A 25124-nucleotide genomic window follows, 5' to 3' on the forward strand; every position below is an offset into this window, starting at 1 on the left:
ATTGTCACAATAGGACTGAAATCAAAATTTGGGGCAACTATTAGACTGAGAAGAAACATATAGATCCTCCTTTCATATCTGCTTGAGAAATTCAGAAGCATAAATGTGCGGTTTATGTTTAACAAGAATTTTTACCCCTTTGAATTGCTGAAAAATTATATGAACCTTAAAGCATTTGGAATAAATGTAACCTATGGCACCTTAAGTGGCATGGGTAAAACAACCAAAAGAAAGGAAAAGGAAGTGGCTTGAGTCTTAAAGATGTTGCACCCCAAAGAGTGGGGAAATTATAACATGTAAATATTTCAGAACTTCCTAAAGGGGGAGGTAAATGGAAACGATAATCTTCCCTTGGAAAGAAAAGAGTATTGTCTATGTTTAATCAGCATGAATGTAAAATCCTTTGATCAAGTACTGCTTACGCTAAAGCAGAATATCTTTGCCATAGATGTTATCTAATTAAACAAGGGCAATTTTTCTTGGAGAAGTGGAAGATGAGAACTACCCATCTTGTTCTTAGATGATCATATATGTATAAAAAGTGTGAGGGGAGCATTGACCACCATGGGTCGTGTAAGATCCCCAAGTAATCTTGCATAAATGTAGATGGCCAGGAAAGTAGCCAAAATGGAATGAAATATCATACTTGTTTAAAGTTACAAATATGTAGGTGTATCCTCTGTATTAAACAGGAGGAGTACAGGATGGAGTCAGTGTACAAATATCATGAAGGAACTTGCAATATCTCTACCGTGGGAAGTGTCTCATTGCACATCAGGTAATGAATCCGCCTTTCAGACAAAAAAAGCCTGTACTTGCTCCTACAGATGAAAACAAAATCAAGCCAGGAATATAAAAGTCTTGCCCAGATCTCATCAGGAGAAAGTTTAGGGTTTAATGAGAGAGAGAGTTGATGTCAGATATTTCTAACTTCAACCATGCATTTGTTGACAATTTTTTTTGTTTGCAGACATACTGAAACAAGTCCCCTTCTTTTATTTCATTCTAAGGTTGTCTGGTTGTGCTGCAGTTCAAATAATGATTTTTAAAAGCAAGCAAAACAAATTTAAAGCCCATTTTAACTCAAAACTGTGCAGCACTGAGACTCTCAAGATGTTAGCATAATCCTCTAAATGCAAAGGAGTCTTTCACAGCACCAACTTGGGTTGCAGAAACTTGAAAACTTCTTTATTCTCTGTCTATATGCAGAGATTCTTAATTTCTGCTCTCAGCACATATTTAGCAGCTGCTAATCTCACAGCTCCTCCCAGATCACACTGTCATGTGAATTTTGCTGAAACTGGGCTGGTGAGCCAGCCGCCAGGATTTCCTACACTGTAGAAAAACGGAATTAATAATTCCATTCTTAATCTAAAAGCCCTTCTAACCTAAAGTAGATTAGGTGATTTAGAGGACTGTGTTCTGCAAGTGACCGTTTCTCTCCCTTGGCTGAAGAGGAGTGTTAGCAACTAACATCATTGCTGACTTCAGTCATGAATGTTCCCAGTTAAGCACAGTATGGAAAAATGGTTTATGCTTTTTCCTAAAATGTTTTATGGAAAAAACAAACAAACAAACAAATAAACAACAACAACAACAAAAAAAAACTCTGATTAAAATAACACCACTTACTGCCTTTTTCTGTCAGTGACCTTCCATTTTTTCAGAGCTTTTTGTATTTCTGGTAAGAACTTATTCCCATAGGTGTATGCACACACAGATAACCACAGACTCAAGTGCATATAAAACATTATTTATGGTAACACCCACCAGTTTACAGTTTTGTTTATTATTATTTTACTATTATTATTATTATTATATTTGTTTGCTATTATTCTGGGAATGGAGGAAGACATAGTGTTTCCTCCTGGATAAAAATCATTTTGATTCAGTGATTTCAGCACAGCACGTTGCTAATTATTTGTTATATTTTTTAGCATGGAGAGGGCAGTTTATTTGTTTTAGGATTACTTCAGGTTTATTTTCTCCCCTGGAGAAAATTTTGCAGGGGAACATGTGCTTGTAGGGTGGTAATCTTCTCTAAATAATAGTAATTAATTGACTGTCTTTCACTTTTATCTCAATTGAGAATGCCAGTTAATTAAAGTCAAGAACACAGTCGATAATAATGCAAGTCAGGATAAAATTATCAGAGCTTCCCAACTTCCTAAGTCAAAGACCAAGACAATGTGAAGAGAAGCAGGCATCAGGGAAGATTTCCTTCTACAGCATAGGGTGTTCCATGCACCATCACCATTTGTCTTATGCTTTTCTCTCAGTTCTCCTTTACCACATTTGATATTTGTTTGTCTGATAATCACTGAAGCATTCAGTGCTACCCTTTAATAGGTGACCTTTTTCTACTGACACCTTATCCGAATTGTAACTTCACTATGACACATCCTTTGTCCTGCAAGTCAAGCAGCCAAAATAGAGTGATTAATTTTTACTTCCAAAACTTACGCCTTGTTGTAGGCCATTAAAAGTTTTTTCCACAAGTGGAATGTGTTCAATTTTGGATGACTCATAAAATTAAAAGGGCTGAATGTATGAATAATTCAAAACTTTTCAGCCAAATACCTTTTGCAATCCTGAGCCAAAACCCATTAAAGTAAAGCAGCACTAATCAAATTTGTCTCAAAAACAAGGAGGGAATGTATAGAAGAGCAGAAGTAACTTAATGTTCTTAAATACCACGGAAGAAAAAATGTTGGAAATATTGATTTGCAATAATTAAGCATGTAACTAATTGAAAGGAAAAAAAGCAGCAATTTCCTTACATAGTTTTAATTTAAAAAGGAATAAGATGTCTCACCCTTTTAATAGACTCAACTGCTATGAAGTTTATCATACATAAGGTTTTCGTAAGTCAATAAAATTGTTAAGAGGAAAAATGTAGACAGATCAGTAAGAAATAAGTATGAAAGATTTTCCATCATAAAGATTCATGACTGTGCATGGATGAGGATGTGTTTACATTGCACACTGTAGGCAAATCCGACTGCTTTACAGGAACTGCTTCTGTTACTTAATTTAACTCATTTGGCTTTAAATCCTCCATCTCTACATCTTCAGCAAGCACATCCAAAGAAGTACCCTTATCTGGCCTTTAATTTTCTAGTGACATTTTTAACTGGCACAAGCTCTTACTCCCAGAGCTTTCCATAATTGGACAAGCAGTGGCAGTGGGTTCATCAGCACCACAGCATATGGTGAGATCCTGACAGTTAGCCACAAAGTTTCATCAGTGTCCCCTAAAGCTAAACTGAGAGACTGGATTACAACTGCTAGATCATGTGCAGTACTGAATGAAGTTTTGCCCATTTTACAACACAGAAGGAGGATTCAGCTTCCAGGATTACCAGTCTTTTACCCATGCTTTTCTTGTATTGCTTCTGGGAAAATGAAAACTGCACAAAAGCATTAAAGTGGAATAAGAACATTTTTCTAATAAAGTAGTTAATTAAATAATTTTTTAAAAAAACAAAAAACAAAACAAAACAAAAAAAAAACAAAAAAAACACTAGGTGTGAACCCTAGCAGGTAGGCATAAATAGTGCATTCTGGGATTTTAGTAAAATCACATTTTAATTCCACTTCATGTTCCAAGGGAAAATGGCTGAAGAATTTCCTGATGGCAGAAATTCATTTAAAGTTACCTTCAAACAACTACAAAGCAGAATTTCAGTAACTGAGTGATAAATGTGATTTGAAATTATTAAAAAGTGAGCTTTCAGGTGAACCGAATGTAAACTAACACAGTGAATAAAAAACAGGTGTTCTGTTCTTGAAATACTTTTAGAGTTTATCCAATATCGACTTTTCAGTCTTACCCTATAGTTCCCACAGATTAAACTAGTCTGTAGGATTTTCAGGACCTCATTGAAGGGCAGGAATGGATCTATGCAAAATCAAACGTTGGTATTTCAGTAGTACTGAATTTTTTTTCAACAAATTGAAGAAGTTACTTTATGTACCTACATACAGCTTATCACTCCAGAAGTGACAGTGCGGCCTATTTTTCTTCTTCTGATCTAAAATTTGACTAAGACAAATATGACAGCCTATGTATGATAAAAGTATGTAAAGTTGTTCCAAATCCACTTCACAATCAACCTTCATGGGAAAATAAAACAAAGTAAAATTAAATAATAACAACATTTAAACCAAAATAGCAGCTGAGGTTGTTAACACCCTAATGTATCTCCTACAGCTAGCAGTTGATGGATTAATTCCCTAGCAGTTTCCCTAAAACAATGCTGTTTACCACACATTCTTGTGGATGTTCATACCATCTTGGTGGACATGTAAGGCCCTGTCATAAGTCTAATGACAATTTACAATTACAGTTCAAAATATGAACTAAGGGGAAAGTACACTCAATCACTTGGAACAAGGTAAATATTCATACTAGCCTTACATGGCCACTATGGTACAAATATAACTCAGATATTTAATATTCTAAATTTCTAAACTCTGAATCGATTATTTGATAACACTATACTACAAAGTTGACATGTTAATAATAAAATAATAACACCCTAATGTAAAAGGGCAAATTTCCTCTGAAGAAATTTCTGAAGAGAAAAAAACCACAATGAAATATTTAACCCATCCTGACTTTCTACTGGAATGGCATTTAGATTAGCCCCTTTTCTTTCCTTTTCTTTGTATTCCTTCTTAGTAGGAGATATGGAAATTCCTAAATGATCTGACTCTCCCATGAACTATAGGGTAAACAACTGCCCTCCAACTGAGACAACAACAAACTCTGCAGGCTACCTTTATGGTACATTACACCATAGGAAATTTCACAATGAGAAAGAGCTTTCAAGAAAACAAACACCAGTGCAATACATAGTCCAACAGAAACACACGCACAAGTAAGAAACATAAGGCAAAATTAAGAAGGAAAAAAAAAAAAAAAAAGAAAGAAAGGAGAGGGGTATGTGAAAACACTTGGTTTATTCAAATGAAAGATTACAGGGCAAAATCTCATGCATCTGAATGTCTCATAATTCAGTCAAATGTGTGATTTTTCTCCCCTACACTTATTTACCACAGTAAATCAGGCTTCTCACTAACTGCTCTAATTAGAAGTAAATCCCTGTTCCTCATCTTTCTCTCTCCCCATCATTCATACTGTATCATTCTCAAATTCAGAATTCTTCTTTCACATTCATCTTGTGTCTCCCCAAGGAGTTACATATCCAGATTCTTGTACACTGTCAATATCCTTCCTTCTGAAGCTGGAGGCTGCCAGAAACACATAGAGCCAATGATACTAGGGAGGAGTTCACTCCTGGGATAATTTAAACACCTACAAATGACATCAACGTTTCCAAATACAATGTTGATAACGTACAATCTTTTTTTAGTTATTGCTGCCAGTAATGGCACAGAGTCAAAGATGTTCCAGCTTCTCACAAGGTCCTGCCAACAAGGTGGGCAGAGGGAGCATGGGGAGGGAACAGAACCAGAATGGCTGACCTAAACTGACTAAAGGGGTATTTCATAACAAATGATATCATGAGAAATAAACATTAAAAACTGTAGGGAGCTGCCTCTTGCTTCTCAGAAACTGGCTGAGCACTGGTTGGCAGGTGGAGAGCACTTGCATTGTAAGTCACTTGTTTTGAAAACATATTATTATTGCTACACTTTCTATTTTCCTTTTTCTTTTCTGTCCAAGAATACATTTGTTATATTTGTTTTTTGGTTGTTAGTGGTTTTTCTTGTTTTGTTTAGTTTAGTTTTTTATCTAAACCCACAAGTCTAACTTTGTTGGTTGTTTGGTTGTTTTTTATTTTCCCCAAGTTCTCTCCAACAACCCACTGGAAGAGGGCAGCGGATGAACAGCTGCTTGGGTTTAGCTATATGCTGTGTTAAATCACAACAGTCTTTTTTGGCTCCAAAAATGGGGCAAGAAGAGCTGAAACAATTGCAAAATTTGACCAGAGGGTGTAAAAAAAATAGCTGTAAGTGTTGTAGCAGTTCAATAATTGGCTAGTCACAATATTACTTTCCTTTTATTATTTATGGAGTTCTTTCAGAGGCTTTTCTCAGAACAAAATTATTTAGCACCTTGCCTGCTATATATGTTCCTTGTTGTGCTGTTAGCCATCTGCAGGGGTTGGATTAAGTTTATCATTTTCCTTTACAGTATGACTTTGGCTTAGGATAAGTAAATTACTGGTTGAGAGACTAATTTGGTGTTTCTCCTTGTCTTTACAATCATCTTCATATTTCGGGATCTATATATTGGAAACTACTAATAATTACACTCTTTACTCTGTCTCCTCAGGGAGCCAGGCTATGGAGGAGACAAATGGGAATACTTTCCCCCACTTCCTCCCTTTCTCCCTCAATTTTTTTTTTTTTTTTTTTTTTTTTTTTTTAAGTCCTTTGGATGTTCAAACCAGCATGTTCCTATTTCTGTGACTATTGGATGTATTCAGATTTTGTTTCTGATGAAACTGGGCAAGCATGGCAATGATGGAACGACAGGCAAGCACACTACTGATGTAACCAAAATTCAGTGTGTAACTCAGCTATTGTGGATTGAAGCTTGGATAAAATTGAGACAAGGTATAAATTAATGCAGTGGTCATTTTATGGGTATGTCTTATAGGCTAACGGAATTATATCTGTGAGATTATATCAAAGTATATGACGAGTGCTGTGATTAATGAGCATGTATTTGAAAGAGTGAGACATGAGTATGAAATAGATGACAGTGAATAAGGGGTGGTCATTGGTGTTAACAGGGACAGAGTTAAAGAACATCATTAAAAGCACCAGAGTTAAAGCTGGCATGGTGCTATGTTTTGGACATATTACCAAAACAATGTTCATAACACACCAATGTTTCAGTTGTTGCAGACCAGTGCTTTACAGAGTCAAGCATGTTTCAGCTTCTCAGGCTGCCCAGTAAGTAAGGAGCTGGGGGTCCTGGGAAGAGACAGAACCAGGACAGCTGACCCAAAAAAGCCAACGGGATATTCCATATCCTATGGGTATCAGTCAGTGGGTGGGGTGCCACACCTTATTATTTTTTCCCTTTTCCTATCCTTCCCTATTATGCTGTTCTTATTTTAACCTAAGAGTTTTATCTGTTTTTCTTAGTTTTCCCCAATTCTATTCCCTCCTTTCCCTCGGCTCCTCTCCCGTGTTCTCTTCTCCACTCCCCTCACGTGCGGACACTGGAAGGACGCGTGCTTGTGTGTTTTTATCTTTTATTGTTAAGCCGTGTAAGCCCCATTTAGAGGCGCCGGTGGCGCCGCCTCTTGCAGGGCAGAGGAGCGCGCTGGGCGCTGCCGGCCCTCCTCTTGGTGGGGCGCCGGGATCCCCCAGCCGAGCGATTCCTGCCCCGGCCGCGAGAGGAGGAGCCGCGGCTGCGGCCCTGCTCAGAGGGACCGGCTGCCTCGGAACCCGGCTCGCCGGGACCTCTGCCGAGGGCCCCGCTGGACGTGCCGGGGAGCTCCTCCGCGTCGGGACCCGCGGAGCTGCCGGAGGGAGAGGTGCTGGGGGCAACGGTCCCCTGAGGAGATGTGGAGGGACCAGACGGGGCTGGGGGGCCATCCTCGTGCTCCTGGGCAGCACTGGGCTCTTCGGGCCCGTCCTCGTGCTCCTGCTCCTGGGCAGCGCTGGCATCTTCGAGGCCCAGCAGCCTCCGGGCCTCCTGGCCGCACCGGCTCACGATGACTTCGATGAGCGCGTCCATGAATGCTGCCGTGATAGGTCCCAGGGTGGGCTGTGCGTGGTACACCAGGGCATCCCTGTTCAGCCCCACTCGGCACAGAAGAGCCAGGATCACACTCTCCAGCCCACAGATCTGCCACCAGGGCAGCTCCTGGATCTGGGAGAAGATGTCCTGTATCCAGGGCTGCACTGGGAAGAGGAGGTCACGTCTCTCCCTGAAGAGTGCCGCCCACTCCTCGGGCAGGAGGCCACCCACTCTCGCTGCTGCTCCCACATCCCTCTGCACAGCTGGCAATGGAGCAGATGCTGCAGCACCTCTGCGGCCGGTGCTGGTGATGAAGCCGACGGGCACCGGCACTGCGGGCGGGGACACGATGCAGTCCACGAACTGATTGTCTCCCCGCACGCAGACCCGGATGGTCCGCATGGCCGTCCTGCACAGCGGGCAGCTGTCCCTCATCTTCGCCCACCGATGGATGCAGCCCAGGCAGAACGTGTGATTACACGGAATTGCATGGGCCACGTCCTGTCGCACATCGCGACAGATGGAACATGTCCACTCCTCTCCTGCAGACATGTTCCTCTCACTAAAGCTGGCTGGGAGAACTGAGGATGACCAGTTGTTCTCCTTCACCAGAGCTGCAGCGGTGGTGTCTCACTGCAAGAGGAAGAGAGGCCACAGTCACTCGCTGTCCCAGGGTGTGAAAGTCCTCAGCAGGAAGCCCTGCCAAGCCCAGGACTGCCCTGAGAGACCCACATGTCCCCGCACCACTCACCTCCGCTGCTGCAGGTGCACTCAGTAGAGTCCCAGCTGCCTGCACTGGGCAGGGCCGGGGAAACAGGTGCGATGCTGTGGGTCAGGCACTGAGATGCTGCGAGCAGCCCCAGGCACGACCCAGCACAGCACAGCCAAAACCTTGCTCGAAGAACCTCCAAGCCTCGCAGAGCTGCTCAGCAGGGTCCAGGAACGAGCCAGACTGAGCCAGGTTCTGCCCGCACCCCACTATGAGCAGTGAGGGCTGAGCAGTCACAATCCATCACCCGGTGATGTCACAGCCTGTTGCTTGGGGTCATCACCATGGGCTGTCCGGCCTCACAGCACCCCAGTTTAAAGATGTTATTTTCTTTTCCTGTTCCTAATTTGCTTCCTTTTCATTCCAGTCCACCTTTTATGCCTTACATTTGACACTGATACATAGAACTTTTATTTTCTTTGATTAAATCTACTGCTATTATACACATCCTCTCTTTCTTCACCAATAAACTGTAGTGATTTTTCACTAGTGTGTTACACAGAAATTGGGTTTGGCATTCTCCTTGCTTCAGGAATGTCTGGTCAGTCTTTCCCATTCCTCTTCTGTAAGCATGATCCTGACGCTTTTCAGAAATATCTTCCATTCTCAGTCTGGATATATATTTCTTCCTGAGTGTCACACCCCACCTCTGGGATGGGAAAATTAGTCCAATTCATGAATCCCCCCAGACTGGATTGAGATGGAATAACACAGACCATGTCCAAAGATCAACTTTAAAGAGAAATCATTATAGAAGCATGATCCCGACGTGATCCTGTCAAGGCTGTCAGGTGAGGTCTAGGATGATTGGAGGAATGGTCACGTCACTCTCATATACAAGAAGGGGAGCAGGGAGGACCCAGTGAACTACAGGCCGATGAGTCTCACCTCCGTGCCTGGGAAGATTATGGAACAGATCCTCCTGGAGAACATGCTCGATCACATAAAGAATGAGCATGTGATCTGAGACAGCCAGCACAGCTTCACCAGGGGAAGGTCATGCTTAACTAATCTTGTGGCCTTCTATGATGGAGTCACGGCCTTGGTGGACGAAGGGAAGGCGACCGATGTCATTTACCTGGACCTGAGCAAGGCCTTTGACATGGTCCCCCACCACATCCTCATCTCCAAATTGGAGGGAAGTGGACTTGATGGGTGGACAACTCGATGGATAAGCAAGTGGCTGAAAGGCCGCAGACAGAGCGTGGTGGTCAATGGCTCTATGTCCAAATGGAGGCCGGTAACAAGCAGTGTCCCCCTAGGGTCTGTCTTGGGACCGGTTGTCATGGTTTTGTAATTTTGTAATTTTGCTATCAGTATTCCACATCATAACATCATGTCAAGTATGGATACTTCTATTGAATGTGCAGTCCACAGAAGAAGACTACATATCCCAGAAAACAACAGGAGTAACAATAAGTCACGGGACCAGGACTCTATATAATCTCGTTCCCAGGCTGGAGTGCCCTCCTTCTTCTCTCGAACTTCTCGGAGAGTGGGAAGCGTTCCAGCCGTGTCGCCTAAAGTTCACAGTAGGCCTCTCGGTTTTCGGAGACTCTCTCTCTCTGTTTCGTTCGATTTGTTAGCCTTAATTATATTCTATTGTGTTATCTTGTATTTCGATATCATATTTAGTAAAATAAGTTTTTCCTCCTTAGATTGTCGCTGTTTTATCCCACTCCCCTTTTCCCCCTCCTTTCCGGGCCCCGGGGGGGGGCCCACGGGGTGGCTTCCCCTGTCACGGGCATAGGTAAATCTAAGTAACCCGTGACAGATTTTTGGTGGAGAATGCGGGCATAGAGCTTTTTAGCTTTTAGAACGACTCTCTCTTTGCTCTTAAAGAGCTTCGTTACGGGAGTGTTGGGAGTGCTATCTTTCCGTAGCTGCTCACGGAGAACGTGACCTTGAAATACCAGACAAATTGTCAACATTAAGGGCTGCTGCACATTCTCAGCATTGCTATCTAACTTTTGTGTAGAAAACAAAGGGATTTCTTTCTCCCTTAGAGCAAAGCTAGCTAGCTCTGACTTTTACAGAGCCTGCCAGCTATGAATCCACTCTTCATCCCAGTTGCTCTGTTTAAGGGATTGAAAGCAATTATGATCTTCTTAAAGTATTGGTCAACTATTAACAACATAATTTGGTGTTGTGGAATTGTGCAGGTATATAGCCTATTAAGGTGGATACTGATGGAGACACCTGCGTGGTACTTTTATGAGATGTGGTATGGTCAGAATTTTGGCATCTACACCCCAGATGGAATTGTGAATTTTACAAACACTTGCATCCCAGATGGAACAGGCAATTTTACAAATACTTGCATCCCAGATGGAACAGGCAATTTTACAAACACCACCATGTTTAATTCATTGTACAGGCTGAAAAAAACCCTTTTTATTTAGGTTGTACTCTCAGATTTCCACACGCCTTTCAATAACTGAGATAGGGTTCATACTTGCATCCATGCTATCACTATCAATGCATGCATATATGTTCCTATGCATTCGTTCTATGCGGAAGTCTCCTCCAGAACCAGAGAATGATGACTGGCAGGGAATATGGAAAGCTTTAGGAAAAGTCTTAGAAGCATGGGGACCCGCAGTACCATGGGATTTCACTCTTGAACACCTAAGGGACCCTAAGAAATTAAGTGAGTATTTGGGGCAGAGATCTAAGGAGGTAAACCTTATGTGGGGTTTGGCTTATGCATACCGTGCTTTGTATCATACTGTTCTGGGGAGAGAGAGTTTCCGATCAGAGATTCAAGCCCAAGTTAATTCTGATCAGTCACAGGAGGCATCAGTAGCAATATCAGTTGCCCCTGTGGAAGGCAAGAAATGGAAACGGGTGTCCATGCGTCTAGAACGAAAAGAAGGAGAAGCAGAGGGGGGGGCAGCAGAAGACCCAGGTGCCGGGCATGGAGCAGTACCGAAAAAAGCAAAGGCAAAAACCAAGAGGCATGAAGAAGAGACTGATGATGAGGAGGAAATCACCTATTGTCGACCTCTGAAGCTGACTGAAATCCAAGGCTCAAGAAAGGAGTTCACACGGCGTCAAGATGAAGGTATCCTTGCTTGGTTGCTTCGCTGCTGGGACAACGGGGCCAACAGCTTGTCTCTAGATGGTAATGAAGCTCGCCAACTAGGAAGCATTGCCCAAGATGCAGGTATCGACAGAGGGATTAGCAGATGTTCGGATGGAGCTGCCACTCTCTGGTTGCGGCTGTTAGAAGCCGTGAGAGAAAGGTACCCCTATAAGGATGCTTTGAAGCCTAAATTTGATAGTTGGAATACCGTCCAAAAAGGTATCCAGTACCTGAGGGAATTGGCCATGGCGAAAATGTTGTACGACCCTGATCCAAGCGAACTTGACCCTGAGAGAGTGAGGGCCGATCCTGACATGTGGCAGAAAATCACAAGTACAGCACCAGAGAGAATTGCACAGTCATTGGTATCAGGATTTAAAGGATTCGGGGACAGATGGCCCCGAGTTGTTGAGCTGATTATAATGCTTCAAACCGTCGATCAGCAGCTCCCCCAACTGCATGCCGCAGTTTCTGCCATCTCACGGCTAGAAAACCGAGTAGATGAAATGTGCAAGAAATTGTTTCCATCAACTAATCGTAATGATCCCGTAATAGTATCAGAAACAACTGATGAAGGTCAATCCTCGTACGGGCCACCAGGTCTAATGAAGGATCTGATCAAACTAGTCCAGTCCTACTCCCCACCTGCATCATCAAAAGTCTCAGCTGTTAAACGCACACGCTTCCCAGCTCGAGCAAAGAACAACAGTACGATTGCACCGTGTGTTTCCATGTGGCGCTACCTACGTGACCGTGGAGAAGACATGAGGAAGTGGCATGATCAGCCCACTTCTGCACTACGAGCACGGGTGAAAGAACTACTAGACATACCAACCACCAGTGGAGTTGCTCCAGTCATCACAGGTAACCAATAGAGGGGCCCTGCCCTCAGTCAGGGGAGGGAAAGGGATAGTAGAGTTTATTGGACTGTGTGGATTCGATGGCCTGGCACATCAGAACCACAGGAATATAAGGCGCTGGTGGATACCGGTGCACAGTGCACCCTAATGCCCTCCAGTCATGAAGGGACAGAATCAATCCATATTTCTGGAGTGACTGGGGGCTCTCAAGAATTGACTGTGCTGGAGGCTGAAATAAGCCTCACTGGCAAAGACTGGCAAAAACATCCTATTGTGACTGGCCCAGGGGCTCCATGTATACTGGGTATTGATTACCTCAGAAGGGGGCATTTCAAGGATCCTAAGGGGTATCGATGGGCCTTTGGAATAGCTGCTGTAGACATGGACAACATTAAGCAGCTGTCTGTTTTGCCTGGCCTGTCAGAGGACCCGTCTGTTGTGGGGCTGCTACGAGTAAAAGAGCAGCAGGTACCGATTGCTACAAAGACAGTGCACAGACGGCAGTATCGCACCAACAGGGATTCCTTGCTCCCCATTCGTGATTTGATTCGCCAGTTGGAGAATCAGGGAGTGATCAGTAAAACTCACTCGTCTTTTAACAGTCCCATATGGCCAGTGCGTAAAGCCAGTGGAGAATGGAGGCTGACAGTAGACTACCGTGGCCTGAATGAGGTCACACCCCCATTGAGCGCTGCTGTGCCGGACATGTTGGAACTCCAGTATGAGCTGGAGTCAAAAGCAGCCAAATGGTATGCCACCATTGACATTGCCAATGCCTTCTTCTCTATTCCTTTGGCCGCAGAATGTAAGCCACAGTTTGCCTTCACCTGGAGGGGCATTCAGTATACTTGGAACCGTTTGCCCCAGGGGTGGAAACACAGCCCAACCATTTGCCATGGGTTGGTCCAAACTGTACTGGAACAGGGTGGTGCTCCTGAACACCTGCAGTACATTGATGACGTTGTGTGGGGCGATACAGCAGAAGAAGTTTTCACAAAAGGAGAGCAGATAATCCGGATTCTTCTACAAGCTGGCTTTGCTATTAAGCGAAGCAAAGTAAAAGGACCTGCCCAGGAAATTCAGTTCTTAGGTATAAAGTGGCAGGATGGACGTCGTCACATCCCAGCAGATGTGATCGACAAAATCACTGCCATGTCTCCACCAACTAGCAAGAAAGAGACACAATCTTTCCAGGGTGCAGTGGGCTTTTGGAGGATGCACATTCCAAACTACAGCCTCATTGTAAGCCCCCTTTATCAGGTAACGCGGAAGAAGAATGATTTTGCATGGGGCCCTGAGCAGCAGCAGGCTTTTGAACAGATTAAACAAGAGATAGCCCGTGCTGTAGCCCTGGGGTCAGTACGGACTGGACAGGATGTAAAGAACATCCTCTATACTGCTGCTGGAGAGAAAGGCCCCACTTGGAGTTTGTGGCAAAGAGCCTCAGGAGAGACCCGAGGCCGACCCCTGGGATTCTGGAGTCGATCATATAAGGGGTCTGAAGAGTGCTACACTCCAACTGAGAAGGAGATCTTAGCCGCATATGAGGGGGTTCGGGCTGCTTCTGAAGTAGTCGGGACTGAAACACAGCTCCTTTTGGCACCTCGACTGCCAGTGCTGAACTGGATGTTCAAAGGACGGGTTCCCTCCACCCATCATGCTACCGATGTCACCTGGAGCAAGTGGATTACGCTGATTACACAGCGAGCGCGAATGGGAAACTTCAATCGTCCAGGAATCCTAGAGGTAATCATGGACTGGCCTGAAGATAAAAAGTTTGGAATATCACCGGCAGAAGAGGTATCACGTGCTAAAGAGGCCCCACCATACAACGAATTACCAGAAAATGAAAAGAAATATGCCCTATTCACTGACGGATCATGTCGCATTGTAGGGAAGCATCGCAAATGGAAAGCTGCTGTGTGGAGCCCCACACGACAGGTTGCAGAGGCCACTGAAGGTAAGGGAGAATCAAGTCAGTTTGCAGAGGTAAAAGCTGTCCAGCTGGCCTTAGATGTTGCTGAACGGGAGAGGTGGCCAATGCTGTATCTTTATACTGACTCATGGATGGTGGCAAATGCCTTATGGGGGTGGTTACAGCGGTGGGAACAAAATAACTGGCAACGGAGGGATAAATCTGTTTGGGCCGCTGAACTATGGAAGGACATTGCTGCCCGAACAAAGAATATGGTTGTAAAGGTGCGTCACGTGGATGCACATGTGCCCAAAAGTCGGGCTACTGAAGAACCAACAAAACAACCATCAGGTAGATAAAGCTGCTAGAATTGAGGTGGCTCAAATCGACTTGGATTGGCAGAATAAGGGCGAATTATTTCTAGCTCGATGGGCTCATGAGACCTCAGGCCATCAAGGAAGAGACGCAACATATAAGTGGGCCAGAGACCGAGGGGTGGACTTAACCATGGACGCTATTGCGTAGATTATTCATGATTGTGAAACATGTGCCATAATTAAACAAGCCAGAAGGATGAAACCTCTCTGGGAGGAAGGGCGATGGCAAAAGTATAAATATGGGGAAGCGTGGCAGGTTGATTATATCACCTTGCCACGATCTCACAGTGGTAAGTGTTATGTACTCACTATGGTAGAGGCAACCACTGGGTGGCTTGAAACATACGCAGTACCCCATGCAACTGCTCGAAACACCATATTAGGTCTTGAGAAACAAGTCCTGTGGCGACATGGCACCCCAGAAAGAATTGAATCTGATAATGGGACACATTTCAAAAATTCTCTTATAAATACTTGGGCCAAAGACCATGGCATTGAGTGGATTTATCATATTCCCTACCATGCACCAGCTTCTGGTAAAATTGAACAATATAATGGGTTGTTGAAAACTATGTTGAAAGCAATGGGTGGTGGAACATTTAAGCACTGGGAGAAGAATCTGGCAGAAGCCACTTGGTTGGTCAATACTAGAGGATCTGTCAGTCGTGATGGTCCTAGTCAATCTAGCCCCCTACACACTGTAGAAGGAGATAAGGTCCCTGTTATACATGTAAAGAACATGTTGGGAAAAGCTGTTTGGGTCCTTCCAGCTTCTGGAAAGGGCAAACCTATCCGTGGAACTGTCTTTGCCCAGGGACCTGGGTGCACTTGGTGGGTAATGCAGAAGGATGGGGATGTTCAATGTGTGCCACAAGGGAATTTGATGCTGGGGGAGTGCAGTCAATAATTTTATGTATCTATATATATATATATATGTTTGCATGTGTAGTGTATTTTAGTTATTATAGTTGTACATTTAGTTATGTTACATGCAATTCTACTATTTAGCTATCACAATTTTACATACGTGTATATATATGTATATATATGTATATATTAACCATGATGTAATAATGTAGAATAAGGGGTGGAATGTCATGGTTTTGTAATTTTGTAATTTTGCTATCAGTATTCCACATCATAACATCATGTCAAGTATGGATACTTCTATTGAATGTGCAGTCCACAGAAGAAGATTACATATCCCAGAAAACAACAGGAGTAACAATAAGTCACGGGACCAGGACTCTATATAATCTCGTTCCCAGGCTGGAGTGCCCTCCTTCTTCTCTCGAACTTCTCGGAGAGTGGAAAGCGTTCCAGCCGTGTCGCCTAAAGTTCACAGTAGGCCTCTCGGTTTTCGGAGACTCTCTCTCTCTATTTCGTTCGATTTGTTAGCCTTAATTATATTCTATTGTGTTATCTTGTATTTTGATATCATATTTAGTAAAATAAGTTTTTCCTCCTTAGATTGTCGCTGTTTTATCCCACTCCCCTTTTCCCCCTCCTTTCCGGGCCCCGGGGGGGGGCCCACGGGGTGGCTTCCCCTGTCACGGGCATAGGTAAATCTAAGTAACCCATGACACCGGTGCTCTTTAACATCTTTATTAATGACATCGATGAGGGAATTGAGTGCACCCTCAGCAAGTTTGCTGATGACACCAAGCTGAGTGGTGCGGTCGATACGGTGGAAGGGAGGGATGCCATTCAGAGGGACCTTAACAGGCTGGAAAGCTGGGCTCGGGTAAACCTAATGACGTTCAACACAGCAAAGTGCAAGGTTTTGCACTTGGGCCGGAAGAACCCCAGGCACCTGTACAGGCTGGGAGGAGTTGTCGTAGAGAGCAGCTCAGCTGAGAAGGACCTGTGGGTCACAGGAGAGTACCTGGTGTCACTTCTCTTGATTTGACAAGTATCCCAGTCCTGGAACTGGGGCAAGAGAAGGCTCCAGAAGTCCAGGCACTGGGACATATAAATAGGGGTTCACACAAGTCTAGGGGAGGCCCCTTCTCTCCACACCTGACACCCCCACTGGCAGGTCAGATGCTGGATCCAGAACTGGTGAATTCTCTCCTCCACCCTTCACCCAACTGTTTTTCTTTCTTTCCTCCTGAAGTTGCTAAGGCAAGGCTTCCCAGAAGCTGGTAAGTAACTCGGGATTTACTTTGATTTCCCATAAAGCTGCACAGCTTAGATAGATATACTTCTGAGGGGCCCAACACATACTGGGTCGTGGTTCTATGAGGATTTCCCTTTAAAGTTGATCTTTGGACATGGTCCATGTTATTCCACCTCAATCCAGTCTGGGGGGATTCATGAATTGGACTAATTCCCCCATCCCAGAGGTGGGGTGTGACACTCAGGAAGAAATATATATCCAGACTGAGAATGGAAGATATTTCTGAAAAGTGTCAGGATCATGCTTACAGAAGAGGAATGGGAAAGACTGGCCAGACATTCCTGAAGCAAGGAGAATGCCAAACCCAATTTCTGTGTAACACACTAGTGAAAAATCACTACAGTTTATTGGTGAAGAAAGAGAGGATGTATATAATAGCAGTAGATTTAATCAAAGAAAATAAAAGTTCTATGTATCAGTGTCAAATGTAAGGCATAAAAGGTGGACTGGAATGAAAAGGAAGCAAATTAGGAACAGGAAAAGAAAATAACATCTTGAAACTGGGGTGCTGTGTGGGTGGACAGCCCATGGTGATGACCCCAAGCAACAGGCTGTGACATCACCGGGTGATGGATTGTGACTGCTCAGCCCTCGCTGCTCATAGTGGGGTGCGGGCAGAACCTGGCTCAGTCTGGCTCGTTCCTGGACCCTGCTGAGCAGCTCTGCGAGGCTTGGAGGTTCTTCGAGCAAGGTTTTGGCTGTGCTGTGCTGGGTCGTGCCTGGGGCTGCTCGCAGCATCTCAGTGCCTGACCCACAGCATCGCACCTGTTTCCCCGGCCCTGCCCAGTGCAGGCAGCTGGGACTCTACTGAGTGCACCTGCAGCAGCGGAGGTAAGTGGTGCGGGGACATGTGGGTCCCTCAGGGCAGTCCTGGGCTTGGCAGGGCTTCCTGCTGAGGACTTTCACACCCTGGGACAGCGAGTGACTGTGGCCTCTCTTCCTCTTGCAGTGAGACACCACCGCTGCAGCTCTGGTGAAGGAGAACAACTGGTCATCCTCAGTTCTCCCAGCCAGCTTTAGTGAGAGGAACATGTCTGCAGGAGAGGAGTGGACATGTTCCATCTGTCGCGATGTGCGACAGGACGTGGCCCATGCAATTCCGTGTAATCACACGTTTTGCCTGGGCTGCATCCATCGGTGGGCGAAGATGAGGGACAGCTGCCCGCTGTGCAGGACGGCCATGCGGACCATCCGGGTCTGCGTGCGGGGAGACAATCAGTTCGTGGACTGCATCGTGTCCCCGCCCGCAGTGCCGGTGCCCGTCGGCTTCATCACCAGCACCGGCCGCAGAGGCGCTGCAGCATCTGCTCCATTGCCAGCTGTGCAGAGGGATGTGGGAGCAGCGAGAGTGGGTGGCCTCCTGCCCGAGGAGTGGGCAGCACTCTTCAGGGAGAGACGTGACCTCCTCTTCCCAGTGCAGCCCTGGATACAGGACATCTTCTCCCAGATCCAGGAGCTGCCCTGGTGGCAGATCTGTGGGCTGGAGAGTGTGATCCTGGCTCTTCTGTGCCGAGTGGGGCTGAACAGGGATGCCCTGGTGTACCACGCACAGCCCACCCTGGGACCTATCACGGCAGCATTCATGGACGCGCTCATCGAAGTCATCGTGAGCCGGTGCGGCCAGGAGGCCCGGAGGCTGCTGGGCCTCGAAGATGCCAGCGCTGCCCAGGAGCAGGAGCACGAGGACGGGCCCGAAGAGCCCAGTGCTGCCCAGGAGCACGAGGATGGCCCCCCAGCCCCGTCTGGTCCCTCCACATCTCCTCAGGGGACCGTTGCCCCCAGCACCTCTCCCTCCGGCAGCTCCGCGGGTCCCGACGCGGAGGAGCTCCCCGGCACGTCCAGCGGGGCCCTCGGCAGAGGTCCCGGCGAGCCGGGTTCCGAGGCAGCCGGTCCCTCTGAGCAGGGCCGCAGCCGCGGCTCCTCCTCTCGCGGCCGGGGCAGGAATCGCTCGGCTGGGGGATCCCGGCGCCCCACCAAGAGGAGGGCCGGCAGCGCCCAGCGCGCTCCTCTGCCCTGCAAGAGGCGGCGCCACCGGCGCCTCTAAATGGGGCTTACACGGCTTAACAATAAAAGATAAAAACACACAAGCACGCGTTGTTCCAGTGTCCGCACGTGAGGGGAGAGGAGAGGAGGGGAGGGAAAGAACGGAATAGAATAGGGGAAAAAGATGAAAAGGAGATAAAACTCTTAGGTTAAAAGAAGAACAGCATAATAGGAAAGAAAAGGAAAAGAGAAAAAATAAAAAAGTGTGGCACCCCACCCACTGACTGATACCCATAGGATATGGAATATCCCGTTGGCTTTTTTTAGGTCAGCTGTCCTGGTTCTGTCTCTTCCCAGGACCCCCAGCTCCTTACTTACTGGGCATCCTGAGAAGCTGAAACATGCTTGACTCTGTAAAGCACTGCTCTGCAACAACTGAAACACTGGTGTGTAACGAACACTGTTTTCCTAGTATGTCCAAAACACAGCACCACGCCAGCTACAGTGATGTGGTTTAACTCTGTCCCAGTCAAAACCAATGTCCACCCCTTATTCCCTGTCATCTACGTCATTCTCATGTCTCACTCTTCGACAACTGGGTGACCAGACTGGAAGATGAGGGGAAGGCTGTTGATGTAGTCTACCTAGATTTCAGCAAAGCCTTTGACACAGTGTCTCATGGTGTTCTCCTGGGGAAACTGGCTGCCCCTGACCTGGACAGGTCTACCTTTCTTTGGACAAGGAATTGGCTACAGGGCTGTGCCCAGTGGGTAGTGGTTAATGGAGTTAAAACCAGCTGGTGACCCATTACAAGTGTTGTCCCCCGGGGATCAGTACTGGGGCCCATCTTGTTTAACATCTTCATTGATGACCTAGATGAGGGGACTGAGTGTACCCTCAGTAAGTTTGCAGATGATACCAAGCTGGGAGGCAGTTCTGATCTGCCTGAGGGTAGGGAGGCCCTTCAGAGGGATCTGGATAAGCCGGATCACTGGGTTGATCTTGTAGGTCCTTTCCAACCTTGTGATTGTATGGTTCTATGATTCTATGCTAAACACACTGCCAGGGGTCAGGACTCGGTCACTGTCCTTCTTAATTAACTTTTTAAAAATGGGTGCAGTGTTCCATTTTCTTGTCAGTGGGGACTTCTTGGCAGCTTTTTAAGTCTGGTAGAGAGTGGCTTATCAACTCCATCTTTTGATTCCTTATGGACTCTGGGATGGAACTTCTCAGGTCTTGGGGATATGTCCAAAGCTCTGAAAGTGGCCTTATGCTTGATCTTCATAGGATGGGAGGCACTTTGTTTCCCCAGGTGAACGCCAGTGAAAATTGGTCACTTCAGAGTGAGGGACTAGACCAAGTGTACTGTGCATCTATATAACACCCTGAGAAACTTTTAAGCCACAGGAGAGTACCTGGTGTCACTTCTCTTGATTTGACAGGTGTCCCAGTCCTGGAACTGGGGCAAGAGAAGGCTCCAGAAGTCCAGGCACTGGGACATATAAATAGGGGTACACACAAGTCTAGGGGAGGCCCCTTCACTCCACACCTGACACCCCCACTGGCAGGTCAGATGCTGGATCCAGAACTGGTGAATTCTCTCCCCCAGCCTTCACCCAACTGTTTTTCTTTCTTTCCTCCTGAAGTTGCTAAGGCAAGGCTTCCCAAAAGCTGTTAAGTAACTCTGGATTTACTTTGATTTCCCATAAAGCTGCATAGCTTAGATAGATATACTTCTGAGTGGCCCAACACTACTGGATCACAGAATCACAGAATGACCCGGGTTGGAAGGGACCTCAAGGATCATGTAGTTCCAACCCCCCTGCCTGGCAGGGCCACCAAACATATGCCTTTACGAGATCAGGTTGCCCAGGGCCCCGTCCAACCTGGTCTTGAACACCTCCAAGGACGGGGCATCCACAACCTCCCTGGGCAGCCTGTTCCAGGGTCTAACCACTCTCCTAGAGAAGAACTTCCCCCTAACATCCAACCTAAATCTTCCCTCTTTTAATTTAAAACCATTTCCCCGTGTCCTGCTATTGTCAGCACTTTCGAGGAGTTTACTCCCCTCCTGAGAGTAAGTTCCCTTCAGGTACTGAAAGGCTGCAATGAGGTCACCCCTCAACCTTCTCTTCTCTAGGCTGAACAAGCCCAACTCCCTCAGCCTGTCCTCACAGGGGAGGGACTCCAGCCCCCTGATCATTTTCGTGGCCCTCCTCTGGACCCTTTCCAAAATCTCCATGTCTTTTTTGTACTGAGGGCTCCACACCTGGACACAGTACTCCAGATGGGGCCTCTCAAGAGCCGAATAGAGTGGGACAATCACCTCCCTATCCCTGCTGACCACCCCTCTCCTGATGGAGCCCAGGATCCCATTTGCTTTCCGGGCTGCCAGAGTGCACTGCTGGCTCATGTTGAGTCTTTCGTCCATCAGGACCCACAGGTCCTTCTCAGCTGAGCTGCTCTCAATGACCACTCCTCCCAGCCTGTACAGGTGCCTGGGGTTCTTCCAGCCCAAGTGCAAAACCTGCACTTTGCCGTGTTGAACCTCATTAGGTTCACCCGAGCCCAGCTTTCCAGCCTGTCGAGGTCCCTCTGAATGGCATCCCTTCCTTCCGCCGTATCGACTGCACCACTCAGCTTGGTGTCGTCAGCAAACTTGCTGAGGGTGCACTCCATTCCCTCATTGATGTCATTAATAAAGATGTTAAAGAGCACCGGTCCCAAGACAGACCATTGGGGGACACTGCTCGTTACTGGCCTCCATTTGGACATAGAGCCATTGACCACCATGCTCTGTTTGCGGCCTTTCAGCCAATTGCTTATCCATCGAGTTGTCCACCCATCAAATCCACCTCCCTCTAATTTGGAGATGAGGATGTGATGCGGGCCCATCATCTCCAAAGGCCTACCTGTCAAAGGCCTTGCTCAGGTCCAGGTAAATTACATCAGTCACCTTCCCTTCATCCACCAAGGCCGTGACTCCATCATAGAAGGCCACAAGATTAGTTAAGCATGACCTTCCCCTGGTGAAGCCGTGCTGGCTGCCTCGGATCACATGCTCATTCTTTATGTGATCGAGCATGTTCTCCAGGAGGATCTGTTCCATAATCTTCCCAGACACGGAGGTGAGACTCACCGGCCTGTAGTTCACTGGGTCCTCCCTGCTCCCCTTCTTGTATATGGGAGTGACGTGACCCTTCCTCCAGTCATCGTGGACCTCACCTGACAGCCACAACAGGATCACGTCAGGATCACGGCTCTATAAGGATTTCTCTTTAAAGTTGATGGTTAGTCATGGTCCATGTTATTCCATCTCAATCCAGTCTGAGGGGATTCATGAATTGGACTAATTTTCCCATCCCAGAGGTGGGGTGTGACACTCAGGAAGAAATATATATCCAGACTGAGAATGGAAGATATTTCTGAAAAGCGTCAGGATCATGCTTACAGAAGAGGAATGGGAAAGACTGACCAGACATTCCTGAAGCAAGGAGAATGCCAAACCCAATTTCTGTGTAACACACTAGTGAAAAATCACTACAGTTTATTGGTGAAGAAAGAGAGGATGTGTATAATAGCAGTAGATTTAATCAAAGAAAATAAAAGTTCTATGTATCAGTGTCAAATGTAAGGCATAAAAGGTGGACTGGAATGAAAAGGAAGCAAATTAGGAACAGGAAAAGAAAATAACATCTTTAAACTGGGGTGCTGTGTGGGTGGACAGCCCATGGTGATGACCCCAAGCAACAGGCTGTGACATCACCGGGTGATGGATTGTGACTGCTCAGCCCTCGCTGCTCATAGTGGGGTGCGGGCAGAACCTGGCTCAGTCTGGCTCGTTCCTGGACCCTGCTGAGCAGCTCTGCGAGGCTTGGAGGTTCTTCGAGCAAGGTTTTGGCTGTGCTGTGCTGGGTCGTGCCTGGGGCTGCTCGCAGCATCTCAGTGCCTGACCCACAGCATCGCACCTGTTTCCCCGGCCCTGCCCAGTGCAGGCAGCTGGGACTCTACTGAGTGCACCTGCAGCAGCGGAGGTGAGTGGTGCGGGGACATGTGGGTCCCTCAGGGCAGTCCTGGGCTTGGCAGGGCTTCCTGCTGAGGACTTTCACACCCTGGGACAGCGAGTGACTGTGGCCTCTCTTCCTCTTGCAGTGAGACACCACCGCTGCAGCTCTGGTGAAGGAGAACAACTGGTCATCCTCAGTTCTCCCAGCCAGCTTTAGTGAGAGGAACATGTCTGCAGGAGAGGAGTGGACATGTTCCATCTGTCGCGATGTGCGACAGGACGTGGCCCATGCAATTCCGTGTAATCACACGTTTTGCCTGGGCTGCATCCATCGGTGGGCGAAGATGAGGGACAGCTGCCCGCTGTGCAGGACGGCCATGCGGACCATCCGGGTCTGCGTGCGGGGAGACAATCAGTTCGTGGACTGCATCGTGTCCCCGCCCGCAGTGCCGGTGCCCGTCGGCTTCATCACCAGCACCGGCCGCAGAGGCGCTGCAGCATCTGCTCCATTGCCAGCTGTGCAGAGGGATGTGGGAGCAGCGAGAGTGGGTGGCCTCCTGCCCGAGGAGTGGGCAGCACTCTTCAGGGAGAGACGTGACCTCCTCTTCCCAGTGCAGCCCTGGATACAGGACATCTTCTCCCAGATCCAGGAGCTGCCCTGGTGGCAGATCTGTGGGCTGGAGAGTGTCATCCTGGCTCTTCTGTGCCAAGTGGGGCTGAACAGGGATGCCCTGGTGTACCACGCACAGCCCACCCTGGGACCTATCACGGCAGCATTCATGGACGCGCTCATCGAAGTCATCGTGAGCCGGTGCGGCCAGGAGGCCCGGAGGCTGCTGGGCCTCGAAGATGCCAGCGCTGCCCAGGAGCAGGAGCACGAGGACGGGCCCGAAGAGCCCAGTGCTGCCCAGGAGCACGAGGATGGCCCCCCAGCCCCGTCTGGTCCCTCCACATCTCCTCAGGGGACCGTTGCCCCCAGCACCTCTCCCTCCGGCAGCTCCGCGGGTCCCGACGCGGAGGAGCTCCCCGGCACGTCCAGCGGGGCCCTCGGCAGAGGTCCCGGCGAGCCGGGTTCCGAGGCAGCCGGTCCCTCTGAGCAGGGCCGCAGCCGCGGCTCCTCCTCTCGCGGCCGGGGCAGGAATCGCTCGGCTGGGGGATCCCGGCGCCCCACCAAGAGGAGGGCCGGCAGCGCCCAGCGCGCTCCTCTGCCCTGCAAGAGGCGGCGCCACCGGCGCCTCTAAATGGGGCTTACACGGCTTAACAATAAAAGATAAAAACACACAAGCACGCGTCCTTCCAGTGTCTGCACGTGAGGGGAGAGGAGAGGAGGGCACGGGAGAGGAGCCGAGGGAAAGGAGGGAATAGAATTGGGGAAAAAGAAGAAAAAGAGATAAAACTCTTAGGTTAAAATAAGAACAGCATAATAGGAAAGAAAAGGAAAAGGGAAAAAATAATAAAGTGTGGCACCCCACCCACTGACTGATACCCATAGGATATGGGATATCCCGTTGGCTTTTTTGGGTCAGCTGTCCTGGTTCTGTCTCTTCCCAGGACCCCCAGCTCCTTACTTACTGGGCAGCCTGAGAAGCTGAAACATGCTTGACTCTGTAAAGCACTGGTCTGCAACAACTGAAACATTGGTGTGTTATGAACATTGTTTTCCTAGTATGTCCAGAATGGTCTTCTTGACTGAGCATGCCAAATGAGACAGTATGTAAGTGGTTGATGTGTACCCCTGCCCCCCACTCTGGCACAGGGTGTGCAGACGTCCATGGTCAGGATGATAAAGGGCATCTGTATTATGAAGACCCAAACAGTGAGCCACCAGGAGGGATTGGGGAGCTTCAGTTGTCAGTGTGGTTATACCCACCAGAGTTATCAACACCCAGCGGTATAACATGTGACGTGATTTTTATCACTTACAGAAAGAGGTATCCAGTATCTGAGGGAAGCAGATATGGTGGAGGTGATGTATAATAATGATGTGACCAATGGTCAATTGTCCCAGAATCCAGACAGCATTGGAACCTTGTGACAGATTATTGTACTGAGTTCACCATCATCATATATGTACTCACTATCAGTAACTGCCTTAAAAAAATGAACAGGAGCAAACAGTGGATCAACTGGCTTACCTACTCCAGGATACCAAGGAAGTTTCTCTTCCTCCCCACTGGTCTGTGTTTCAGCTGTGGAGGTACTTTCCCAAATGGTCCAGCAACTC

The 25124-nt window shown here is 47.2% G+C and overlaps 3 protein-coding genes across 3 annotated transcripts; 2 read left to right on the forward strand and 1 right to left on the reverse strand.

Moving 5' to 3' along the window:
* Positions 1-7218: 7218 nt before the first annotated feature.
* On the reverse strand, positions 7219-8478 carry LOC146753793 (uncharacterized). Its single transcript, XM_085529340.1, has one exon. It carries the CDS (start codon positions 8276-8278, stop codon positions 7262-7264), a length of 1017 nt encoding a protein of 338 aa, XP_085385466.1. The 5' UTR covers positions 8279-8478; the 3' UTR covers positions 7219-7261.
* An 8955-nt stretch (positions 8479-17433) lies between these two features.
* On the forward strand, positions 17434-18998 carry LOC146753794 (uncharacterized). The gene has a single exon (XM_085528997.1). It carries the CDS (start codon positions 17942-17944, stop codon positions 18953-18955), a length of 1014 nt encoding a protein of 337 aa, XP_085385123.1. The 5' UTR covers positions 17434-17941; the 3' UTR covers positions 18956-18998.
* A 3449-nt stretch (positions 18999-22447) lies between these two features.
* LOC146753795 (uncharacterized) lies at positions 22448-24184 on the forward strand. Its single transcript, XM_085528878.1, has one exon. The coding sequence runs from the start codon at positions 23128-23130 to the stop codon at positions 24139-24141; it is 1014 nt and encodes a 337-aa protein (XP_085385004.1). The 5' UTR covers positions 22448-23127; the 3' UTR covers positions 24142-24184.
* Positions 24185-25124: the final 940 nt, after the last annotated feature.

Source organism: Coturnix japonica, chromosome Z (assembly GCF_054131305.1).
Source record: "Coturnix japonica strain WE chromosome Z, WE-NBRP24, whole genome shotgun sequence".
In the NCBI taxonomy this organism is placed as follows: domain Eukaryota; kingdom Metazoa; phylum Chordata; class Aves; order Galliformes; family Phasianidae; genus Coturnix; species Coturnix japonica.